Below are 21,631 nucleotides of genomic sequence, written 5' to 3' on the forward strand. Positions count from 1 at the left end.
GATATAAAGTGAATACAAATATATATATTACTATATAAAAAGATCTCTTATATAAAGAATCTTTCTATATTATGTGCATATGTGAGAAAAAATATATTCTTTATTAGGATGCAGTAATAACGAGTCCATGTGGGCAAAGACTCAACATAACTCAGAGTTATATAGAAATAGCATTAAGAGAGCTAGAAATAATTAAGAAGTATCAATATGCAAAGAAAAGAGCAAGAGAAAGAAAAAGAAAAAAAAAAAAAAAAAAAAAGGGAATAATAGAAAATAAACTAATATAGTAAATAAATAAAATTATAATAAAAAAGTATAACAAACAATGAAAAATAAAAAATAAAAAATAAATAATAAATAATAAATAAATATAAATATATTGCATATATTTTTCAGGATTTTTTGTTTTTGAAAACAATAAGGAATAAAAATGGGGGGACCCACCCAGTATGATAAGTCGCTGCTGAAATAGCGGGCGCGCTCCATCATTGGACTATGGTGAAGAGAGCCTCTGGATAAGGGTCTAGCGACCTAACTCTGAAGGCTCTCTCTTTGACTGATGTCAGGGGATACATTGATAGTGTGCCCCCAGGCACTGGTCCCATGGCACCAGGAGTAGATATTAATAGGGATTCTATATGGGTCCCCTTATCCTGAAAAATATATGCAATATATTTATATTTATTTATTATTTATTATTTATTTTTTATTTTTCATTGTTTGTTATACTTTTTTATTATAATTTTATTTATTTACTATATATTAGTTTATTTTCTATTATTCCCTTTTTTTTTTTTTTTTTTTCTTTTTCTTTCTCTTGCTCTTTTCTTTGCATAATGATACTTCTTAATTATTTCTAGCTCTCTTAATGCTATTTCTATATAACTCTGAGTTATGTTGAGTCTTTGCCCACATGGACTCGTTATTACTGCATCCTAATAAAGAATATATTTTTTCTCACATATGCACATAATATAGAAAGATTCTTTATATAAGAGATCTTTTTATATAGTAATATATATATTTGTATTCACTTTATATCCGGTAGCCACATATGTAGATTAAAACAACATGGCAGATCGCCTAATATATCAATATGGGATAGTTTATATCTGACCAAGTAGCATGGAGAGAGCACAAGTTGGCGTTGCCCGTCTCCATGACGACGGTCATGTGATACGAGAACAACACAATGACGCGGAACACGTGATCGGGTGAGTCAGCTGACATCCCCACACAGATCCCGTCACAACTCTCTGCACTTGCGCAGTAGAGATGGCCTCACGCTTGCCGGCGCCATTATGCATTACAACAGGTGAGCGTTCCTCCTTCTCCGTGCCAGTGTTTTTGCTTATGATTTATGTTTGCCACACATGGGTATGATTATACAATATGACGGACATGTGTGTGCAATTGACTATGTTTGTATAATATTAATTGTATCTTTCAAGCTATTTTAATGATTTTAATATACACGTATGCACTTTATTTATACATTGCACTAATGCCATATACCTGTAACATGATGCACTTAATATGCACTTTTTGTACACTTTTTATTAATTGGCACTATAATTATTATATCATGATTGAAATGTTCACTTGGGTATTTATTACCCCCTAATGTGTGTTTGTATGAGCTTGAAAAAGGATCCTGTGTGATCTGAAACGTTGCTATGCTATGATGTGAAGTGAATAAATCTTTTTTGCACCTTGGATTTACTTATGGAGTGCTGCACCATTTCTTTGGATATATATATATATATATATATATATATATATATATATATGAGAAAGAACATACCTACTTCCTCCTTGATAATGCGTTGTGCTATCCTGTCAATGGTGCCAAGTTTAAGTGCAAATGTGTCCAAGTACTCTGTAATTGCAGAAAATTCCAATGGTCGATTTCTCAGTTTGTAACCACTTGTTACATATCGCACAGATTCCCCCATCTTGGAAAGCAAAGTGGTACCCTGCTTTTTGTGGTGGTTTAGATCCTAAAAGTTTTAGAAATAAAATGATAAAAATTATATGGGCAAAAAAGAGCCTGAAGTGGCTTTCTCTAACAAGGGCCTCTACCTTTATGATCTTCCACGTGGGATCAGATCAAGTTTACAACTGTTTTATGGCCTTGTCACTTTCAGCAAAACTACTGAGTTCTTGAAATGGTTTAGGAAAAATTTATGTAATAAATGCCATATAACTGTAATTCAAATGCAACATGTGACCACCCCCTTGAAAGCCTTTATTACTAGTAATAACTTGTTCTTTTTAAAAGGCTTACCTTAGCAGTAAGAAAAATATTGAAATGTTCATTAAAGGAAAGTACTGGATGGTCTGCAATCCTCTTGAGAAACTTGTCCAAAGCCCTTCTCCTGGTTTCCACAAACTCTTCCGAAAATCGATCTACCACACCTTTAACAACAAATTTCTCTGGAAGAGGCTGAAATGACAACAAAAACCACATCTGACCCACCATATTGTTCAGCATTTATGCAGTAAGGACAATTTTTCAAATGTAAGCAATTTTAACTATTGTGGAATCTATTCTAAGTAAACAAACATCATTTTTATTTTATTATCAGTTTTCTGTGCCTTCAAGTGTTTTTATTGAGTAAGAATAAAGAACGTTTTCAGATACTACTGTAAAGGGTTCCTCCTTGTAGGCAAGTGACAGAATATTGGTCATTCCGGTTTTAGACTTTTCCCTTATGGGTATGCTGCTGCTTTACCCCCACCAGACCCAAAACATTTCAATAAACCGGACGGAGTCAGCCAGTAACTCCGGTCAGCTTATTTTTTGGCCATACAGTAGTGTTTGGGGTCTGCTGTGATTTCAGGCCAACAACAAAAACTGATATGGTTCAAAGATCATCTGACTGAAGTCACTAGCTGACTCTCTCCGGCTCATTGAAATTAATGGGCTATGGCACAGGTCCAGGAGGTTTACAGCAGCAGCCGTTTTTTTAAGTTCTCCCGCTGGATCTGGCTGCCGTATGCCAGAATTGTGGTGTCACTGCAAATGTTTTTAAACTTTTAAATTCCCGGGTTCACCATCATTGAACGCTAAGATTTGAGGCTCGTAACAGTGCAACATAAAGTCTTATCTCAAAACAGTTTACAACATGTTTTTAGCATTACAGCTTATGCTTGTAGTAATACTAACTAACACAAGCTAGAGGGCACTGCTGTGGAGGCTAGCGATCTGTCACTGTAACAACGTGGAGTCCTGATGCCTGTGGGTCCAGAAGTGCTGGGAACCAAGAAACCCGAAGTCACTCAATAGCATACATAAGAAGACAAAAAGGTACCCGCCTCGAGGCCGGAAGAAGCGCGATCTGTGCAAAACTTTGCCGGCAGTCGCCTCCACTCTGAGCGCCCTGCTGTCAGCCTGAAGTCGGATCTGTCCGAGATGCCATAAAAGTTGGTCTGCTGTTTCCTCGCGGTGAGTGCAGGTACCTTTTTGTCTTCTTATGTATGTAATCATATTACATCTTCCTGCTGGACAGTATCGGATCCCATCGTGGAAGATAAGGAAAGCCTTTCCTTGGCATTAAATAAACTACACATGTACAGAGGTGTTATCTAGGCATGGCCGTGAAACATATAACATATAACATATGCTTAAGAAAAAAGTTCTGTTTCTTGTCCAGACAGCAGTAGAGTACTACCTACGGGAATGAAGTGAGTGGGCTGGGTTTCTTCAAGTTTAATTCGTAACCAATCAAAATCCTGGTACCTTCGACGTATAGAATACTCAGGGAGGTCGAATTCTGATCTTGTTGTCTGGAAAGTAAAAATAAAATAAATAAATGGAACGCAAGACCATCATATCCAGGAAGTCTGCCTCTAGCATATGACATTTCGGACAATTGGCATCTAGTCTAATACCCATCTTATAAAGGCTAGTGGGAGAGTAATATAGTTTATCAGTGAAGTCACGGGTGCTTTTTCAGTTTTCATCCAATGATATACTTCAGTTTGCAAGCTGCTACTGCAAGCTTGGCCAACAAACCGCTAATAGAAAAGCAAATATGGATTCAATGTTGTCCTTTCAGCAACATGGCCCATCCCTATGCCCAAACTTCAGCTGGCCATGACATTTTCTAGTATAATACTTATGAACATGCTACCAACCTATCACTTTCCATTACTGACTAACAAGTTATGCAGTATGGATGAAATGGACTGACAATATTGTATGACCATCAGCTTCAACATAATACATAACGTAGACAAAAGAGCTGAGTAGGTGGCAGGGACCATGATCAGTTCTAGTCAGTTTTGTTTATTTAAAGTCCCAATAAATATACTGTTTCCAATATGACCCATTGAATCTTATTTTTAACCAGAAAGCCAAGGATATTTTACAATGTATAGTCAAGAGGGCAGACAGTTTTAAATTAAGAGTGTAGGATGCTGTCAATACGAGATGTTTTAACATAACTACTTCTTTCACTGGTTCCCCTTTATGAATGCATCTAGTGTAAGGGGCAGACACGTGGGGGGGGGGGCTCTTACTCAAGGGTCACATTATTATTGCAACAGCAAAGAAAATGAATGACTCAAATGAAACAGGAAAGAACTTTCGGAGAGTCTCTGTCATCCTATGTTGTCAGTGGAAGAGGAAGTAAGTTAGTCATTTGATTTCTATAATCTTGCTACAATTATTTTTATCGCAGCACACGGGAAAAGAAAACATGCTGGGATAAAATAAATCAGTTGGCATATCACCCCATGGCACTTCTTGGGAAAATGGGAATTAATACTGCATTATATTGACTCAGATTTTTCAAACTGTGTAGGAGAAAAATAATACAGTGATTTTCCCACAGCAACCAATCACTGCTCAGCTAACAAGCTCTGGTAAAGTGAAACCTGAGCTGTGATTGGTTGCTGTGGGAAAATCAAAATTTTTTCTCTCACACAGTGTGATAAATCTGGGCCATTGGCTTTATAATTTCGGTCAGGAAATTGTTTTATCCATCATGCAGAATTTGTGTGAAATTCGAGCGGAATTTGCGCTTAATTCAAGGCTATTCAATTCTACTTTTCTGGATTCCGCATGAAATGGATTTCGTCAGGAGAAAAAAAAATCTCATTGGCTTTTACTCAAGGATCCCACCTGAAGAATGTTCTATCTTTAGGCGGAACCGAATTCAGCGTCGGAATTCCGCTAGCAGAAATTCCTCGTGAACCAGACAACAGAAAGCCCATTAAAGTCAATTGAAAATGACTAGATGAATAAATTGGAGCAGAAAAAGTAAGCGGAATGACTTGAGTAAATTCTTCTTGAATTCCTCAGTGTGAACATACCCTAAAGGATGTAGAATAAACATGTACAATAATCATATACTTTCACTTCAATGGCCTACCTTGGTCATAACCCGGTAGGTTATGTAAGTTTCCATAGTGCACACGTGTTTCTTTGGGTCATCAACTGTAACAAATAGGTCCCTTGTCTCTCCATCCAAGTCATCATCTAGCTGCAGCCTGTTAAGAAGTGAGGATGAAGAAGCTGGGCTTGATGTGTCCGCAGGGGTACCATTTGGCAAACTGAGGTCCTACACCAGAAGGAGGATAAATAGATCAAATAAGTAAGAATACATATCTGCATGTGTGTGTGCTTGTGTTTAACTTTTCTAAATAATTGTTGTAATTTCTATGTATACATTATGGCAAGAAGAAATACATCATATCATTCTGTAAATAATGTTGTACTATTTGAAATAATTGTAATACTGCATCTAAAAAGCAATGTGAATGCATGTTTATAAAGTTCTCATGATCATCCAAAATAAATTAGGCCTCAAAATAAAGCAGCGCCTCAGAAATACAAGAGAAGAAAGCTCCTTTCCTGGCTGTGCACACTGCGCTGCTACTGGCCGTCAGGGTTGTCATTAATGGAGAACACAGACATGCTGAACTTATTAGCACATTTATTTATTGACAGGCTGCACTCAAGAGGATGACATATTGTTAAGTTCCCAGCAGCTCTTATGTTTGTATATAAGTGAAAAAGGCATCGTAACAAATATAGAACAGGGAAAGGAGCCATTTATCATCACCCCTACAGATAATAAATATGATACACAAGAGTGGAGCACTGTTATAACTGGATTTATTAAGTAATTATTATGTACTATTCAACATCAAGTCTAAAATAAGTTTAGTTTTTTTTTTTGCTTTTTTTATTCCATAAGAAAAAACAGAATGCACTGAGACATAAACCTTTCAAGGTTGTGCACACCTGCATTCTTTTTTAACTATTTTTTTCTACTTAAACAGTAATACCGTATATACTCGAGTATAAGCAGAGTTTTTCAGCACCATTTTTCGTGCCGAAAACTTCCCCCTCGGCTTATACTCGAGTGATAGGAAAAATAAAAAATCGCAGGCATACCGGTGGGGGTGGCGAAGGGATGGGCCGGGCCGTCCGTTGTTGCCCATTTATGCTGCAGGGACTGTCCGACTTCCAGTGTGGAGGGTGAGCTGGGCCATCCATCTTGACCAGGAGGCCCTCTTCTCTGCTCCGGGCCAACCCTGGAATAGTGACGCTGCATGGACACCGCCGTGCAGGGACGTCCGTGCGCAGCAGACGTCTGTGACATCAGGGGCGTCCCTACACGGTGGCGTCGATGCAGCGTCACTAGTCCGGGGCCAGCCCACAGCGGAGAAGAGGGCCTCTCAGTCAAGATGGATGGCCCAAACCGTCTCTCCCTCCCCACTGGAAGTCGGACGGTTCCTACAGCAACGTTGGATGGCTGCTAGGGAAGGATCGACAGAGCTGCAACTGGGGAGGTGAGCAGAGAACAAGAGAGGCGGGTCTGGGTGATGACAGGGGGGTATGAGGGGGGTTTGGATAATGATGGGGGGGGCAAGGGGGATCTGTATGATGGGGGGGGATGAGGGGGGTCTGGATGATGGCAGTGAGTCGGGATGATGACTGAGGAGGGCGGGATGATGACGGGGGGGGGGGGGGGGGGAATTATTTATTTCCCACCCTAGGCTTATGCTCGAGTCAATAGGTTTCCTGTGTTTTTGGGGTGAAATTAGGGGCCTCGGCTTATATTCGGGTCGGCTTATACTAGAGTACAGTAGGTGTGGTATTAGATGGGCAGACTGCTGCCTGATGCAAACGCCAATCAACTAGATCACTGACCGGTTATCATGGGGTCAGAGCCATAAGAATGATCAGTGGGTCGCTCTTGGGGCCGTTAAAGGGTACCTATGAGACTAATCTCCCAAAAAATAAGATTTTACTGTCATTGAAATATTGTGTGTTCTCATCACACACCTTTTAACAGTTTCATAATATTCCTTCCTGTTGCTGAGATAAGAGAGTTTAAAGTTTGTCTGACAAATTCAAGGAATCAGTCAGAATGCCCAGCTGGCACTACTGTATATAGCAGGGAGAACTAGCATCCCCTTTTCTATGCGAGGTATAGTACAGTCGTTCCTGATAATGACCGCTTCTGGTGGTGCTCAGCACGGACAGACCAACACTCACATCTGATATCCAAACACAGAAAAAAAGAATGCGGCAGCTCACCAAATGTCTTCAGGCTTTCTATATTGCGTGCGGGTGAACAAGCAGGTACATTAGACAGAGCAACGTCCATTTCACACTACATTGTGCTTTTTACGGCTCAACTAAACATAGAGCAAATCCAAAGCTTTATACAGGTAAGTGTGGTGACTTGAGCGGGAGAGGGGTGCCAAATGATGACATTATCATCTAGCTACGCTCAAACAGCCGTATCACCTACAGGTGAGTCTGCCGCTGAATCACCATGGCAGTGGGCGGACGCCAGAGCAGTGACAGGAATACCTGCCCTGCGCCGGAGCACCGAAGCCAGGGAGAAACAGCCGACACGCCCTATTCCCACATCATCACAACCAATAATTCCGCCCAACTGCCCGTCTCCAAGGACACGGAGAGACGCCTGCCCGAGGATGGACAAAGCCGCCCCCGCACAGGATCTCCTTGTGCACATAAAGAAGAGCTGGTGTACCTGCGGTTTTCATGTACTAGACATGGAGAGGCTACGACCCACCATGAACTTCAAGTAAGCTTGTAACAGGATGAGCTGTCTTGTAAAACAATACAGGTGAAATTAAAGTGATCAGTGCACAATTCAAAAAACATGCTCAATTTACAAAAAAAATGCTCATGTCTAACTTATCATTGAGGCCTAATGGACTCATGGCCTCTGATTTTAAGATCTAAACTGCCTCCTTTTGCAAGAGTAACTTGCCTCAATCTCCTCAATTTTTTGGGGGTATTTACTATTTCCAGACCTGAAAACCTTAAAACTCCTGCATCTCCACGATCCTTCTTAATATGCTCAATTAGCCGTAGACATCCTAACCCCGTAGTGATGGATTTCATGTGTTCTCTTACTCTTACATATACATTTCTTTCCTAGATAAAACCGACCACACGGGCAAGTCAGAATGTACACAACAAATTTTGTCGCACATCCCAATCTATCCCACCTATTTTAATAGATTTGGCTTCTTGGTTGTAACAGCAATGCGTACATTGTTTGCACTTAAAATTGCTCTGCAATTGGAGATTTTCCTATGCTTGGTGATGGAAAGTATAGATTTAATTAAAGACAGGAGGCGAGCATTATGCTTAAATCTTTTCTTTACTACTCCAGCAGCCAAAGAGTTAATATAAAAATAACTGAAGAAAACTTTTTTCAAATATGCAAATTAGGTATAGCTGCACCAATCATAGGATAGAACAGGTAATATAACGCCCCAACAAATAAACTGCCTCCTCTTTTCTTGACTGCAAATGGTTAATCGTGGAACAATATCTGGAAGATAGCCATAACGTGGGAAACTAGATGTAAACAAAGGAAGCAGATGTAAATCTCAGGTGACGATGAATCATATGATGAGAAGATGAAGACAAAGCCTCGTGTAGAGAGTAGAATTAAACTGCAAAAAAAAAAAAGAGAATATAATAATATATAAAGGGTAGGGAATTGGGAGGGATAATGCTCGCCTCCTGTCTTTAATAAAATCTATATTTTCCATCACCAAGGATAGGAAAATGTCCAATTTTATTACAAGACTGGACATTATGCATGTTTAAAGCTTGCATATCATAAAAACCAATCAGTGGTCTTCAGAATATCAGATAAAGAACCTCCTGCTTGTCTAACTTTGGTGGACATGGCTGCTCTAGCAGAATGCGGACCATAAACAGAAGTATCTATACCTGCTAAATTCATGGTTTGACGACCCATATAGCTAAAGTTGCTGAAGAAACTGGTAAATGAGGTCTGCAAAAGGAAATAAGTAATTAGGGTAAAGAAGGATGTCTAAGAGACTCTGTTTTGCATTCGTAAGCTTATAGACATTTTACTACACACAAGTTTTCTTGATGAGGAAAATATGGATAAACCACTTTTTGAATATTAGTTTTTAGTTTGTCTATGTCTAAAAATGGTTGCTCCTTGAGGAGAAAATTGTCTATGTGATATATCTAAAGCGCAGACACCGGAAACCCTTTTGAAAGAAATAAGGCATAATAACACAGTTATTTTTTAAAGAGAAGAGATCGTTATCTCCCCAGGAAACTAAAAGATTCAAATCCAAGGTAACATCTCACGTGAATTAATATTTGGGTAATGGAGGTCTTCTAAATTTGATACCTTTCATCAATTTACAGATTAAAGGATGTTTTCCTAAAGGTAAAGTATGGATAGGTGCATGGTAAAAAGAAATGGCTGAACGATAAACGTTGATGGTGCAATAAGCCTTACCTGAATCATACGTGTGTAAGAAAATTAATCACTTGAGTTATAGGTGCATGTATGGGATCCAGAGACCATTCACCGCACCAATTAGACCATAGTTTCCAGGCTGATTAGTAAGCAGATCTGGTACCCGGAGCCCAGGCATCTGAAAGAATGTTTCTAGCAGATTGTGACAGTTCGAGATCAGGTTCTGTTGACCTGAAATGAACCAAGCTACCAGAGACAAATGACCCGATTCGATGAGGGGATGAGGTTTCCGGGAAGGGTCTAACAGAGTGGATTCATGAATCGGAAGAATGCGAGGAAAGTCTATAGTCATACCCAGAATTTGAGGGAACCAGGTCTGTGTTGGCCAGAAAGGAGTTATCAAGACCAGGGTCGATTTCTGAGAAACTCTTAAGAGAAGAACTTGAGGGATTAGATCAAAAGGAGGAAATGCATACAGGGTTTGTTGAGGCCAATATTGGAGAAGGGCATCTACTCCGAAAGATTCCGTATCCGGACGCCAGCTGAAGAAGTGAGGAAGCTTACGATTTTGTCAGGATGCAAAGAGATTCTTTTGGGATCCGTCCAACTGATTGTTGATCCGTTGGAATATCATGGGATCCAATGTCCAGTCGCTGAAATCTACTAGATGATGGGAATTCCAATCTGCAATGGAATTGGATAAGCCTGGTAGATATTCTGCCTTCAGAATAATATGTTTGTTCAGACAAAAATGACAAAAATCTTTGGCGATATTGGCCAGAATTTTCGATTTGGTTCCTGCTAACAAATTGACATATTGAACTGCTGAAATATTGTCCATCCGAAGGAAGACACAGCAGTCAGATTTGTCTTTTGCAAAACTCTTGAGGGCAAAAGAACCTGCCAAGAGTTCCAGACAGTTGATGTGGAAGAAGGATTCCCTCCTGTGGAAAAAGAACCGCATCGAGCGCCCCAATCAAGCAGACTGGCATCCGATTCTATAATCAGATCCTGCAAAGGCTTGAAAATGGTTTTCCCATTCCATGTCTGTATGTGGTGTAAATACCAAAGAATAACCCAAACCTTCTCTCAAACGTTGAGCTTTGAGACTTTGTAGAACTCTGTAGTTAAGTGGAGCAGGACAAATTGCTTGTATGGATGCAGAAAGGAGTCCTACAATACGAGCAATAGCACGAAGGGATACCAATTGCTTGTTCAAGACAGATCGGATCTCCGCTCGAATTGTCTTCAACTTCCTGGAAGGAAGGCTCAATACGGCTGATTCCATATTGATTAGGAAACCTAGAAATTCTCTCTCCTTTGAAGGAGTCAGAATCGATTTTTCGAAATGGACCATGAAACCCAGGTTGGATAGAAGTGTTAAAGTCCAATGAATATGGAATTTTATGATGTCTAAAGATTAAGCCATGAGAAGAACGTCATCCAGGTAAATAAGACAAACACCCCGAGATTTTAGGAAAGCTATTACTGGCTTGAGGAGTTTGGTAAAGCACGAAGGGGCTGAAGAAAGACCGAAAGGCAAACTGGGGAATTGCCATTTTTGACCTTCCCACAAAAATTGGAAGTAAGGTTGAGACATAGGGTGCATAGGCACCGTGAGAAAGGCGTCTTTGAGGCCTATCTTGGCTAGCCAATCGTTTTGTAACAACAGGTCTCTTAAGAGATAAATACCTTCCGTTTTAAAATGTTGGTATCATACAAAATTGTTGAGGGTTCTCAGGTTTATTACTAAAAATAGATTGCTCAAATAACCTTGGGTACTGAGAGGAACTTGCATGATTGTGCCTTTGGAACATAGTTCCTTGTTTTCCTGTTGTATAAGACCTCGATCTGCAAGGGAAAAAACAATGGTTGAATTTGGGTTGGTGGGTAAACAAATTCTATCTGATACCCTATCACAGATTTTTTTTTTCTGCTAAATACAGGTTTGCAAATGAGCACACCACTGGCATGCCCATCGCCATTCCAGAGTCTTGCCGATACCATCTCTTGCCAAAAGTAAAAGCATTGTGTGATAATATAAAGTCTAAGGACTCGCAGATTGTGGGATCCGGGTATAGAGACTTTCTACATCTAGAGGCTAAACTCAATCCCAGCTGCCAAGAGTCTCCAAGAACTATCCGGTATCTTAAGTATGTCGGCAGACCCGCTAGTAGAAATTTGAGGATCCAATCTATATACTTGGATAACCCCTCGGTCACTGAGCCAATCCCTGAGACGATTGGTCGTCCCGGGGTCTGGCTCAGCAACTTATGGATCTTCGGTAGATAATAGCAATATGGTCTCTTAGGTAAAAATGTTGTGGCGGTTGCATTGGAGATGATCCCTCTTTCTACATGGCGTCTTAGAAGGGACTGCAATTGAGAGTGGTATCTAGTGGTGGGATCTTCCTTCAACATTGTATACACCCAATTGTCACTGAGCTGTCTTAGGGATTCTTCCTGTACTGGTCCCTAGTGAGGACAACGATTTTGCCTCCTTTATCTGCTTTTCCATACATTAGTTCTTTATGGGAACGTTACCAGCGCAGCACTTTCTGTTCTCTTGGGAGTAAATTGGTTTTGGTTTCAGGGTACACTAAAGCCCTTACATCTTTCTTAACCAAAGTAGTGAATAAATCTAAGTTCCCTTCCGGTTAGATAAGAGGACAAATTGTTGATTTATTCCCACCACTAAACCCTCTGTGCACTGAGTTTCAGCTGTTCTTTTGCCATCATCAGCTAGACTCACTAGGAGCTCCGCCCACTCTATGACATCCTCCCTTAAATCAGTAGTAATACTGAAACCCAACGTTCCTACATTCAAGGGTTTTTCACCTAATCTCTGAGGGGGTACAACATTCTCCTTCTTAGAAAATATTTTTTTCAGTCCCATCCTACAAACCTGATTTAAACAAAATCAATCTGGAAGTCCACTTTATCAAAGGCTTCCGCCACCCAAAAGTACAGTCCTCTACTTAATAAAGTTACACAGTCCTCTGGCGGCTCAGTGTCAGTGAGGTTAATAACATTATCCACATTGATCTTACCCTTACTCACTGTCACAACGACACCTGCTTTCACTTCTGGGTCCTTGTGGCTCTGGAGGGTCTTTTTTCCTGGTCCTCTCCTGACGCGCCTCCTAAAGGGTGTCCACCTTTTTGGGAACTGATTTTATCCGATGAGGAACAAGGTTGTTCATCTGACCGACTCGAATCTGAATCAGTCAGTTTTTTCTTTGGTTTGTTCCTTCTCCTCAGTTGCTTACGATTTCCCCAGTTGAAGACTTGGCCTTGTTGGTCGTCCAGTCTGTCCCTCAGAAATTTCCCCCTTTTCGTGTCCTTTGTTTCTGCTTGAGTTGTCACAAGCTTTTTTTTTTTTATTGATCTTTAGAGCATCTCCTTCTGAGCTCTGTTTTGGCCCTGCACAATTCCTGAGTGACCTCAGCTTATTCTTTTTCATTCTGTTTAAGTATAATGCACATAAGTTTCAAAGAGTGCTCTAAATGCGCCTCTTTCCACTCCTGTAAAAACTCATCTTCTGCAAACTGAGATGGCTCTTTATAGGACCGTAGTCCCCTAGGTACTCTGCTGCACTCACTGTATGATTTCAAGGAATTCACGGTCCAGAATAATCTAACTTCTTTCTCTGATAGTAGAGAGACTTTCTGTTCAAGAGATTTCTGGCTGAGCATTTGTAGAACATCAACATTCTATAAATGATGTTCTACAAATGCTCAGCCAGAAATCTCTTCAACAGAAAGTCTCTCTACTATCAGAGAAAGAAGTTTAAACAACCCGGTCAAGAGAGAATGAAGAAAAACGACCGTCCAGAGCCACAAGAACCCAGAAATGAAAGGAGGTGTTGTGGCAACAGTGAGTGAGGGTAAGATCAATGTGGATAATGCTATTAACCTTACTGACACTGAGCTGCCAGAGGACTGTGTAACTTTAATAAGTGGGGGACTTAACTTTTGTGTGGCCGAAGCCTTTGATCAGTGGTCTAAAACTCAAATTATCTGGGGGCCACAGGAGGTAGAGGCTGGGCCGCATGTGCCCCTCACATATAATGCCCCCATTATGTGCCCCTCACATATAATGCCCCCATCATGCGCCCCTCACATATAATGCCCCCATCATGCGCCCCTCACATATAATGCCCCCATCATGCACCCCTCACATATAATGCCCTCATCATGTGCCCCTAATATATAATGCCCCCTCTGCTGTGCCCCTTAAATATAATGCTGCTATCATGTGCCCCTCACATATTATGCCCTCTGTAGTGTCCCCTCAAGGATTATTATATGTGAGGAGCACAGGACAGGGGGCCCCACCTGTCATGTGCTCTTCCCATATAATGCCCCCTGTGCTTTGCCCCTCATCTTAAATATTCCATTTTCTCTGCCCCCCAAGTTTTTAAATCCCGCCCCCTCCTCCACCTGTACGATATAGTCCCTCCTGAGCATACTTGTCTTACTTACAGTATGCAACGGAGGGGACTGGATCTCCAGGCGCCGGAGAGATTATGTGAAGTCATCGCGCCAGGCTGCCATGGATCGTGTCCCCGCAGCTCACACGCTGTGTACTCAGTACTGTGTACTGTGAGGAAGGTTAGTGAATGGAGGAGCTAGAGCTTACAGATTCCGCTCCCCCCCCCCCCCCCCCCACTACGCCACTGTGCCCATGCAAAATTGGCCCACGGACTGCGAGTTTTAGGCCCCTGCCTTTGATGAAGTGGAATTCCAGATTGATTTGTTTAAATCAGTTTCTAAGATGGGACTGAAAACTCTCTTTTCTAAGAAGGAGAATGTTGTACCCCCTCAGAGATTTGGTGAAAAACCCTTGAATGTAGGACCCTTGGGTTTCAGTGTTACTACTGATTTAAGGGAGGATGTCAGAGGGGGCAGAGCTCCTAGTTAGTCTAGCTGATGATGGCGAAAGAACAGCCGAAACTCAGTGCACAGAGGGTGAAGTGGTGTTTAGTGGTGGGAATAAATCAACATTTTTTCCCCCTATCCAACCGGGAGGGAACTTAGATTTATTCACTACTTTGGTTAAGAAAGCTGTAAGGGCTTTAGTGATCAATTTACTCCTGAGAGAACAGAAAGCACTACACTGGTTTTTTTTGATAGCTATCATACCCCTCACATCAAGAGGTCAGTGCCCTATAGTCAGTTTGTGAGACTGAAGCGGCTAAATACTACTACTGAACTTTTTGAATTACAGGCACAAGAATTATCGACACTCCTGGTAGACAGAGGTGTACCCTTGGGAAATCGTAGAGGAGGCTTATAATATTGGAACCCAAGAAGCCCTCAGAATAGGCACAATAGATCAAATAAACACAATAGGTTTGTTTTCTCTTTCAAGCACTCCCCGATGGACACAAGTGTGCAGTCTGCTCTCAGGCGTCATTGGCATTTGATTGAAAATGATTTTGATTTAGGGGATAGGGCAAAGAATCCACCCCGCTTCTCATACCGAGAAAAACAAGACATTAGGTAGCCTCCTTGGCACTAACCAGTTTTCTAACCCCACTAGCAATTGGCTGCGACAGTTTAGATTGCATGGCAATTTTAAGTGCAAACAATGTACGCATTGCTGTTACAACCAAGAAGCCAAATCTATTAAAGGGGTACTCAGGTGCTTACACACCGCAGCTGGGGACACCCGTGATCATGCACGCGGCACACCGTTTGTAATCAGTCCTCGGAGCATTTTCGCTCCGGGTCTGATTATGGTCGACCGCAGGGCCGGCGGCGTGTGACGTCATGCCTCCGCCCCCGTGTGACGTCACGCTCCGCCCCTCATTGCAAGCCTATGGGAGGGGGCGTGATAGCTAGGGAGTACCCCTTTAAAATAGGTGAGAGATTGGGAAGTGCAGCATTTCATCACATGCAAGACAAAATTTGTCGTGTACATTCGGATTTGCCCATGTAGTCTGTTTTACCTAGGAAAGACCATAAGAAATTTATATGTAAGAGAACATCTGAAATCCATCACTATGGGGTTAGGATGTCTATGGCTAATTGAGCATATTAAGAAGGATCATGGAGGAGATGCAGGAGTTTTAAGGTTTTCAGGTCTGGAAATAGTAAATACCCCCCAAAAAATGGAGGAGATTGAGGCAAGTTACTCTTCCAAAAGGAAGCAGTTTGGATCCTAAAAGCAGAGGCCATGGGTCCATTAAGCCTCAATGATAAGTTAGACATGAGCATTTTTTTTGTGAGTTGAACATGTTTTTTATAGTTGTGCACTGATCACATTAAATTCACCTGTATTGTTTTACAAGACAGCTCATCCCGTTACAAGCTTAAAGTTCATGGTGAGTCGTAGCCTCTCCTCGTCTAGTACATGAAAACCGCAGGTACACCGGCTCTTCTCTGTGTGCACAGGGAGATCCTGTACCGGGGCCCATCCTCGGGCTGGAGTCTCCTTGTTCATGGAGATAGGCAGTGGAGCGGAATAATTGGTTGTGGTGATGTGTGAATAGGGCCTGTTGGCTGTTTCTCCCTGGCTGAGGGCGGGGACTCCGGCGCAGGGCAGGTATTCCTGTCACTGCGCCGTCGTCCGCCCGCTGCCATCAGGGCTGTGGAGTCGGAGTCGAGGAGTCGGAGCCGGACGAAATTTTGGGTAACTGGAGTCTGAGTCGGCAAACAATGCACCGATTCCGACTCCTACTAAAATTAGATTGAAAAGAAAAAAAAAAAAGTTTAACATGTCCCAATTCACAAAAAGTTATAATTAATGACTTCTCTACTTTAAGAATAAAGACCAATGCATGCAGTGCCTCACGTAACCGCAGAAGCATGCTTTTCATGTGCTTCACTATATGGCACGCAACGCACAATTAGGAGCGGCAATACTTATACTTTCCATAGTGTTGTGTTCTGCTGTTACAGGGAACCCATGGGTAACCTAGCCTCTCACTAATAATGTTTTTTGCAGGACTGTATAAGTGAAGGGAATGGAGGGTCAATAGTGAAGGGAATGGAGGGTCAATAGTTCAAGACTGAAGCTGTAAACCATTGGAAAAACTGCTGCCATTCCAAAGGATAGGGGATAAGATGTCAGATTGCCGGGGTCCCGCTGCTGTGGACCCCCGGGATCGCCATTGAGGCACATCGCTATCATTACTGCACAGAGCGAATTCGCTCTGCACGTAATGGCGGGCAATACAGGGGGTGGAGCATCGTTAGGTCACGGCTCTGCCCCTCATGATGTCATGGCCTGCCCCTTCAATACAAGTCTATGGGAGGGGGCGTGGCGGTCGCCACGCCCCCTGCCATAAACTTGCATTAAGTGTGCAGGCCGTGATGTCACGAGGGGCGGAGCCATGATGTCACGCTGCTCCATCCCCTGTATCACCAGTCATTACGCACAGAGCGAACTCGCTCTGTGCAGTAATGATATTGTGGTGCCGCAGTGGCGATCTTGGGGGGGTCCCCAGCAGCGGGACCCCGGCGATCTGACATCTTATCCCCTATCCCTTGTATAGGAGATAAGATGTCTAGGGGCGGAGTACCCCTTTAAACTTTAAACATGACTATGGGATTCTACTAGGGAAATCATGTTTTATAATAAATGCCCCTTCCTGGATCCTCCCACTGCCCTATCTTCAGCAGCAGATCAGCACACAAACTGTTCAATACAGTAGACTGTTGGCTTCCCAGCCAGTAGTCCTGTGGTAATGACATGTATGTTGCCTTTCTTTCCTTCAAGGAATGTATAAAATACATTTGCATATTAATACCGAGGAGTCGGAGTCGGAAGTACAAAAAACTGCAGAGTTGGAACATTTATCTACCGACTCCACAGTCCTGGCTGCCATGGTGACTCAGCGGCAGACTCACCTGTAGGTGATACAGCTGTTTGAGCGTAGGTAGATAACTTGGTCATCATTTGGCACCCCACTCTGGCTGACGTCACCACACTTACCTGTACAGTAACCCCCCGACATGCGATGGCCCCGACATATGATCAAATCGACATACGATGGCTTCTCAGAGGCCATCGCAAGTCGATGTCAGCATCGACATACGATGCTTTTATATGTCGGGCCATCGCATTAACTGCTATCCGACAGCGCAAAATGCTTAAGCTGCTGTCGGATAGCAGTTTAAGCATCCCGGAAAGGTTCGCTTACCTATCCCCGCTGCTCCGGGTCCACTTCGCGATCCTCCGGCATCACTCCTCCCCCCGCCCCGCATACCCCGTTCCCTCATTACACTTGCAGTTACTGCAGAGTCCGGCAGCGGGCGTGCAGGGACAGCGGCGGCAACGAGGCGGCGGCAGCGATGTGTGGGAGGAGTTGCCTCCCAGCCAGTGGCCAGGGAGCCAATGCGCTTGCTCCCGCCTGTCTGATTGACAGGCAGGGAGCGAGTGCAGCCTAACTGAAAAAGGACTGATTGCCACTCCAAAATCAGTCCTTTTTCAGTAGCCGGTTTTTAAATGTAAATTAAACCTTTTTAATGAAAAAAAAAATTATAAAAGTATATTAGAGATTTGTTGTAGTACATAAGTACTACAACATATCAAAAAATAACGTTGGTGACAGTGCCCATTTAAGCCGGAAGAAGCATGATGTACTGTGAAATGGACGTTGCTCTCTCTATGTACCTGCTTGTTCTCCCTCACGCAATAAGGAAAGCCTGAAGATATTTGGTGAGCTGCTGCATTCTTTTCTCTAAGTGTTTTAATTTTAATAATGAAAGTGGATATCAGGTGATGGGGCGGATTATGCAGGGTGTAAATGTTGTACATTGACTGTATAATTATAACCATCAGCTAATATTCACTAAGTTCATGGCCATCTGGCTGATAAATGGAACCGAAACTAAATGATTATATGCAATTATGAAAATTGTAGTAAAAGGAGTCATTCTTACGGTAATTTTGGTCATTTGCAGTTAAAGTAAGTAAAAATGCCTGCAGTAATTAGTTGTGGTTCCCCAAATTAGCTACAGTGTGTTAGTGTCTCAACATGTGATTATTGGCTTGATCAGTCAGTTATCACCAAATGTACAAGGGTCCTAAGGGCCAATCCACACTGCTGAATTTCCGCATGTTCAATCTTTTGGCAGAATTTCGTCGTACTGTACTGCACTAAGGAGACAGTGCATGTCAGTGCGGTCCTACCGTCAATAACTTTATGTGGCGCCACCTGCAGACAGAGTATCGGACCTGGAATATACCTTGGTACAACTTCAGCAGTGCGGACGCGGCCTAATTGCAACTAGAACACATATAAATGACACTTGTTGATGCAGCCCTAATAAAAAGTTTCCCCACCAATATATTACCCTATTTACAGGATTTCCAGGACCCCCCAAAATGGCCACTACTGGTAACTTGGCTGACAATCATCTGTGTATTTCACATTGGCTAACTGCCCGTTAATGCCTGCTGCTAATTAAATCAGCCATGTCTGGCTCAATATGTCACATTTGTGCTCAGCCAATCACAGGCTGAGACGGGACACCTCTGCGGCAAGTGATTCACTGAGCTGCAATGTGACAGATCGACCACTAGAACCAGGAAGAGGATCACAACAGAGGCATAGAGCAGGATACCGCGGGGGAGCGCTGGAGGGAAGTAAAGGTTTTTATTATATTTATATTGTTAAATACCGGACAAAATAGGATTATTTGTATACATATATATATATATATATATATATATATATATATATATATCTCAATAGATATATAGACCAATGGGTTAGCCAAATTACAGAATACAGTATGAAAACAAAATTTAGTGCTAAACTATGTGTGACCATAGTCAAGCTCCAAAACAGGGTCGACACAGAGGAAAAGTTGACCAATTTCCTATAGCAACCAGATGTATTTTTATTTAGAGGCCTTTAAACCCCCCCCAACTGAGATCTCCCACAGAAAAGCAGTGCTAACAAACACACAATATAAATCGGACTGCATTCTGTTTAAAAATGGAAAAGTTTCGTTTGGGTCAGCTAAAAAGTTAACTTGCATCCGGAAGACCTGTCATTTCACTGTTAGCCTGTGGCAATTTAGTAAAAAATAAAAATAAAAAAGAGGAAGTTGAAATGATTCAGAGAGAATAACAATCCTAGCATAAATTAGCTTATCATGACGGAAGGATGACCCCGCTTACAAAACAGATAAAAAGATACAATGTGCAGTTCTGTGAAACTGGAGATTCCAAATAAAGAAGCTATTAGGGATTATTTACCCTATCTGTCCTGCCTGGGTAGAGTCCACACTGTTAAAATGGTAGTCCTCCCGTCCCTTTTATGTATCGCTATGGATTGCCGTACTGGACTTGCTGGGAAAAGTGTGATCATCTTATACAATGTATAGCGTTTGCTCATATAGTTATTAAACAATTGCAAAATTCAGCAGCACTTACTCAAAAATGAGCCATTGACAAAGCTATGTTACATAGGGTCCACGTCATTGTCACATTCCACAGAGGAGAAAAACTGTCAAAGTAAGCATTAGCACAGCGATGCCAAATGCATAGACTAAATGAAACAAGCAGACTAAAACTGCAAAGCATTGACCCATTAGACTATGAAAACCCACATAAACTGTATGACCTTATGCTGTGGGACTATAACACTGTGTTAAATTAACCCCAAAAAGTTTGGCCACAAGGGGTCCTCTTCCTGGTCCTGCCTGTGTATAGAGCATGTTTCCCAACCAGGGTGCCTGCAGATGTTGCAAAACTACTATACATACAAAAAATGCCAAATATAATAGATCCTACGCCATTAGCATAATGAGACAGGAGAAAAATAGGCGAATATAGATCAAAATCAAAAAATGTTATTGAACATAACTGCATCAAAGCCATAACATTTAAAATCACTAAAAAAAATGTCAGGTGAATTGTAAACAGAGACTAATCTGACAAGTACAGAGCAAGAGGTCCACAAAAAATAATAGCTTGATATATAAGCTAGGGTATATACAAGATGTAACCTGAAATACTGCAAGTGAATACATTAATTCTAGTACATATAGTGCAGCAAAGAAGGGTATACACAAATTTCACCTAATGGGAGCACAACAGGACCTCCAGCACCGCCTGGTTGGGAAACACTGGTATAGAGTTCCCTTTGAGCTGATCTAAACTGTAGAGCAGGGCTTTCCAATCAGGGTGCCTGCAGCTGTTGAAACCTTCAACTCCCAGCATAAATGAACAGCCAAAGGCTGGGATTTGTAGTTTTGCAACAGCTGGAGGCACCCTGGTTAGGAAAAACAGCTGTAGAGTCATGATGCCTTCAGTGCATAGTGCTAAATATTGTGCTAAATATTATGCTGGACATTTCTGTTCCCTTTTGCAGCTGCTGGGTAGATCTGAGCACTGTAGAGTTCATTTAGGCTATGTTCACACGCCAGAATTTCTGCATGAAATTCCACATGAAAATTTTGCATGAATTTATACCAAATACACTTAATGTGATTCTGAGGTCCCATTCACACAGCAGGAGTTCCATTGAAGTAAATGGGCAATTCATTTCTGTTGAATTTACTACAGAATTTTCATGTAGAATTTCTTGAGCAGAGGGGGTGGGGGTGGGGGTATGCAGCCAGCAGCCAATTTAGTAAAGAAGAGGCCAGCACACAACAGGGGTGTGGAAATTTATAAAAAAAACTACTTGTCCACGGGACTAAAATGGAGCAAAATCTACTTGTCCCTCAGGACGATCCACTTGTCCGGCCAATTTTCGCTTTTACGCTCTGATTTTTTCCTCCTCGCCCTATAATAGCCATAACTACCTACTATAATGATACCTTTTAATTTTTCAATAACATATTCTCTGAACCAAAAAATATATATATATTTGGGGAAGTGAAATTGAAATAGTAAAAGATAATTTTGCAGATTTGGTGATTTT

General features: G+C 41.8%; 1 protein-coding gene across 1 annotated transcript in view; it reads right to left on the bottom strand.

The window, feature by feature from the left end:
* The window catches only part of SNX30 (sorting nexin family member 30), a 42,390-nt gene that overhangs the window by 10,438 nt on the left and 10,321 nt on the right, over window positions 1–21,631 (bottom strand). The window contains exons 2-5 of the mRNA XM_056518424.1: window positions 5,379–5,567; window positions 3,679–3,789; window positions 2,288–2,446; window positions 1,805–2,000 (exon numbers count right to left, since the gene is read on the bottom strand). Coding sequence (XP_056374399.1) covers window positions 1,805–2,000; window positions 2,288–2,446; window positions 3,679–3,789; window positions 5,379–5,567 — 655 coding nt within the window. The remainder of the gene's footprint in view (window positions 1–1,804; window positions 2,001–2,287; window positions 2,447–3,678; window positions 3,790–5,378; window positions 5,568–21,631) is intronic.

Source organism: Hyla sarda, chromosome 1 (assembly GCF_029499605.1).
Source record: "Hyla sarda isolate aHylSar1 chromosome 1, aHylSar1.hap1, whole genome shotgun sequence".
Classification (NCBI taxonomy): domain Eukaryota; kingdom Metazoa; phylum Chordata; class Amphibia; order Anura; family Hylidae; genus Hyla; species Hyla sarda.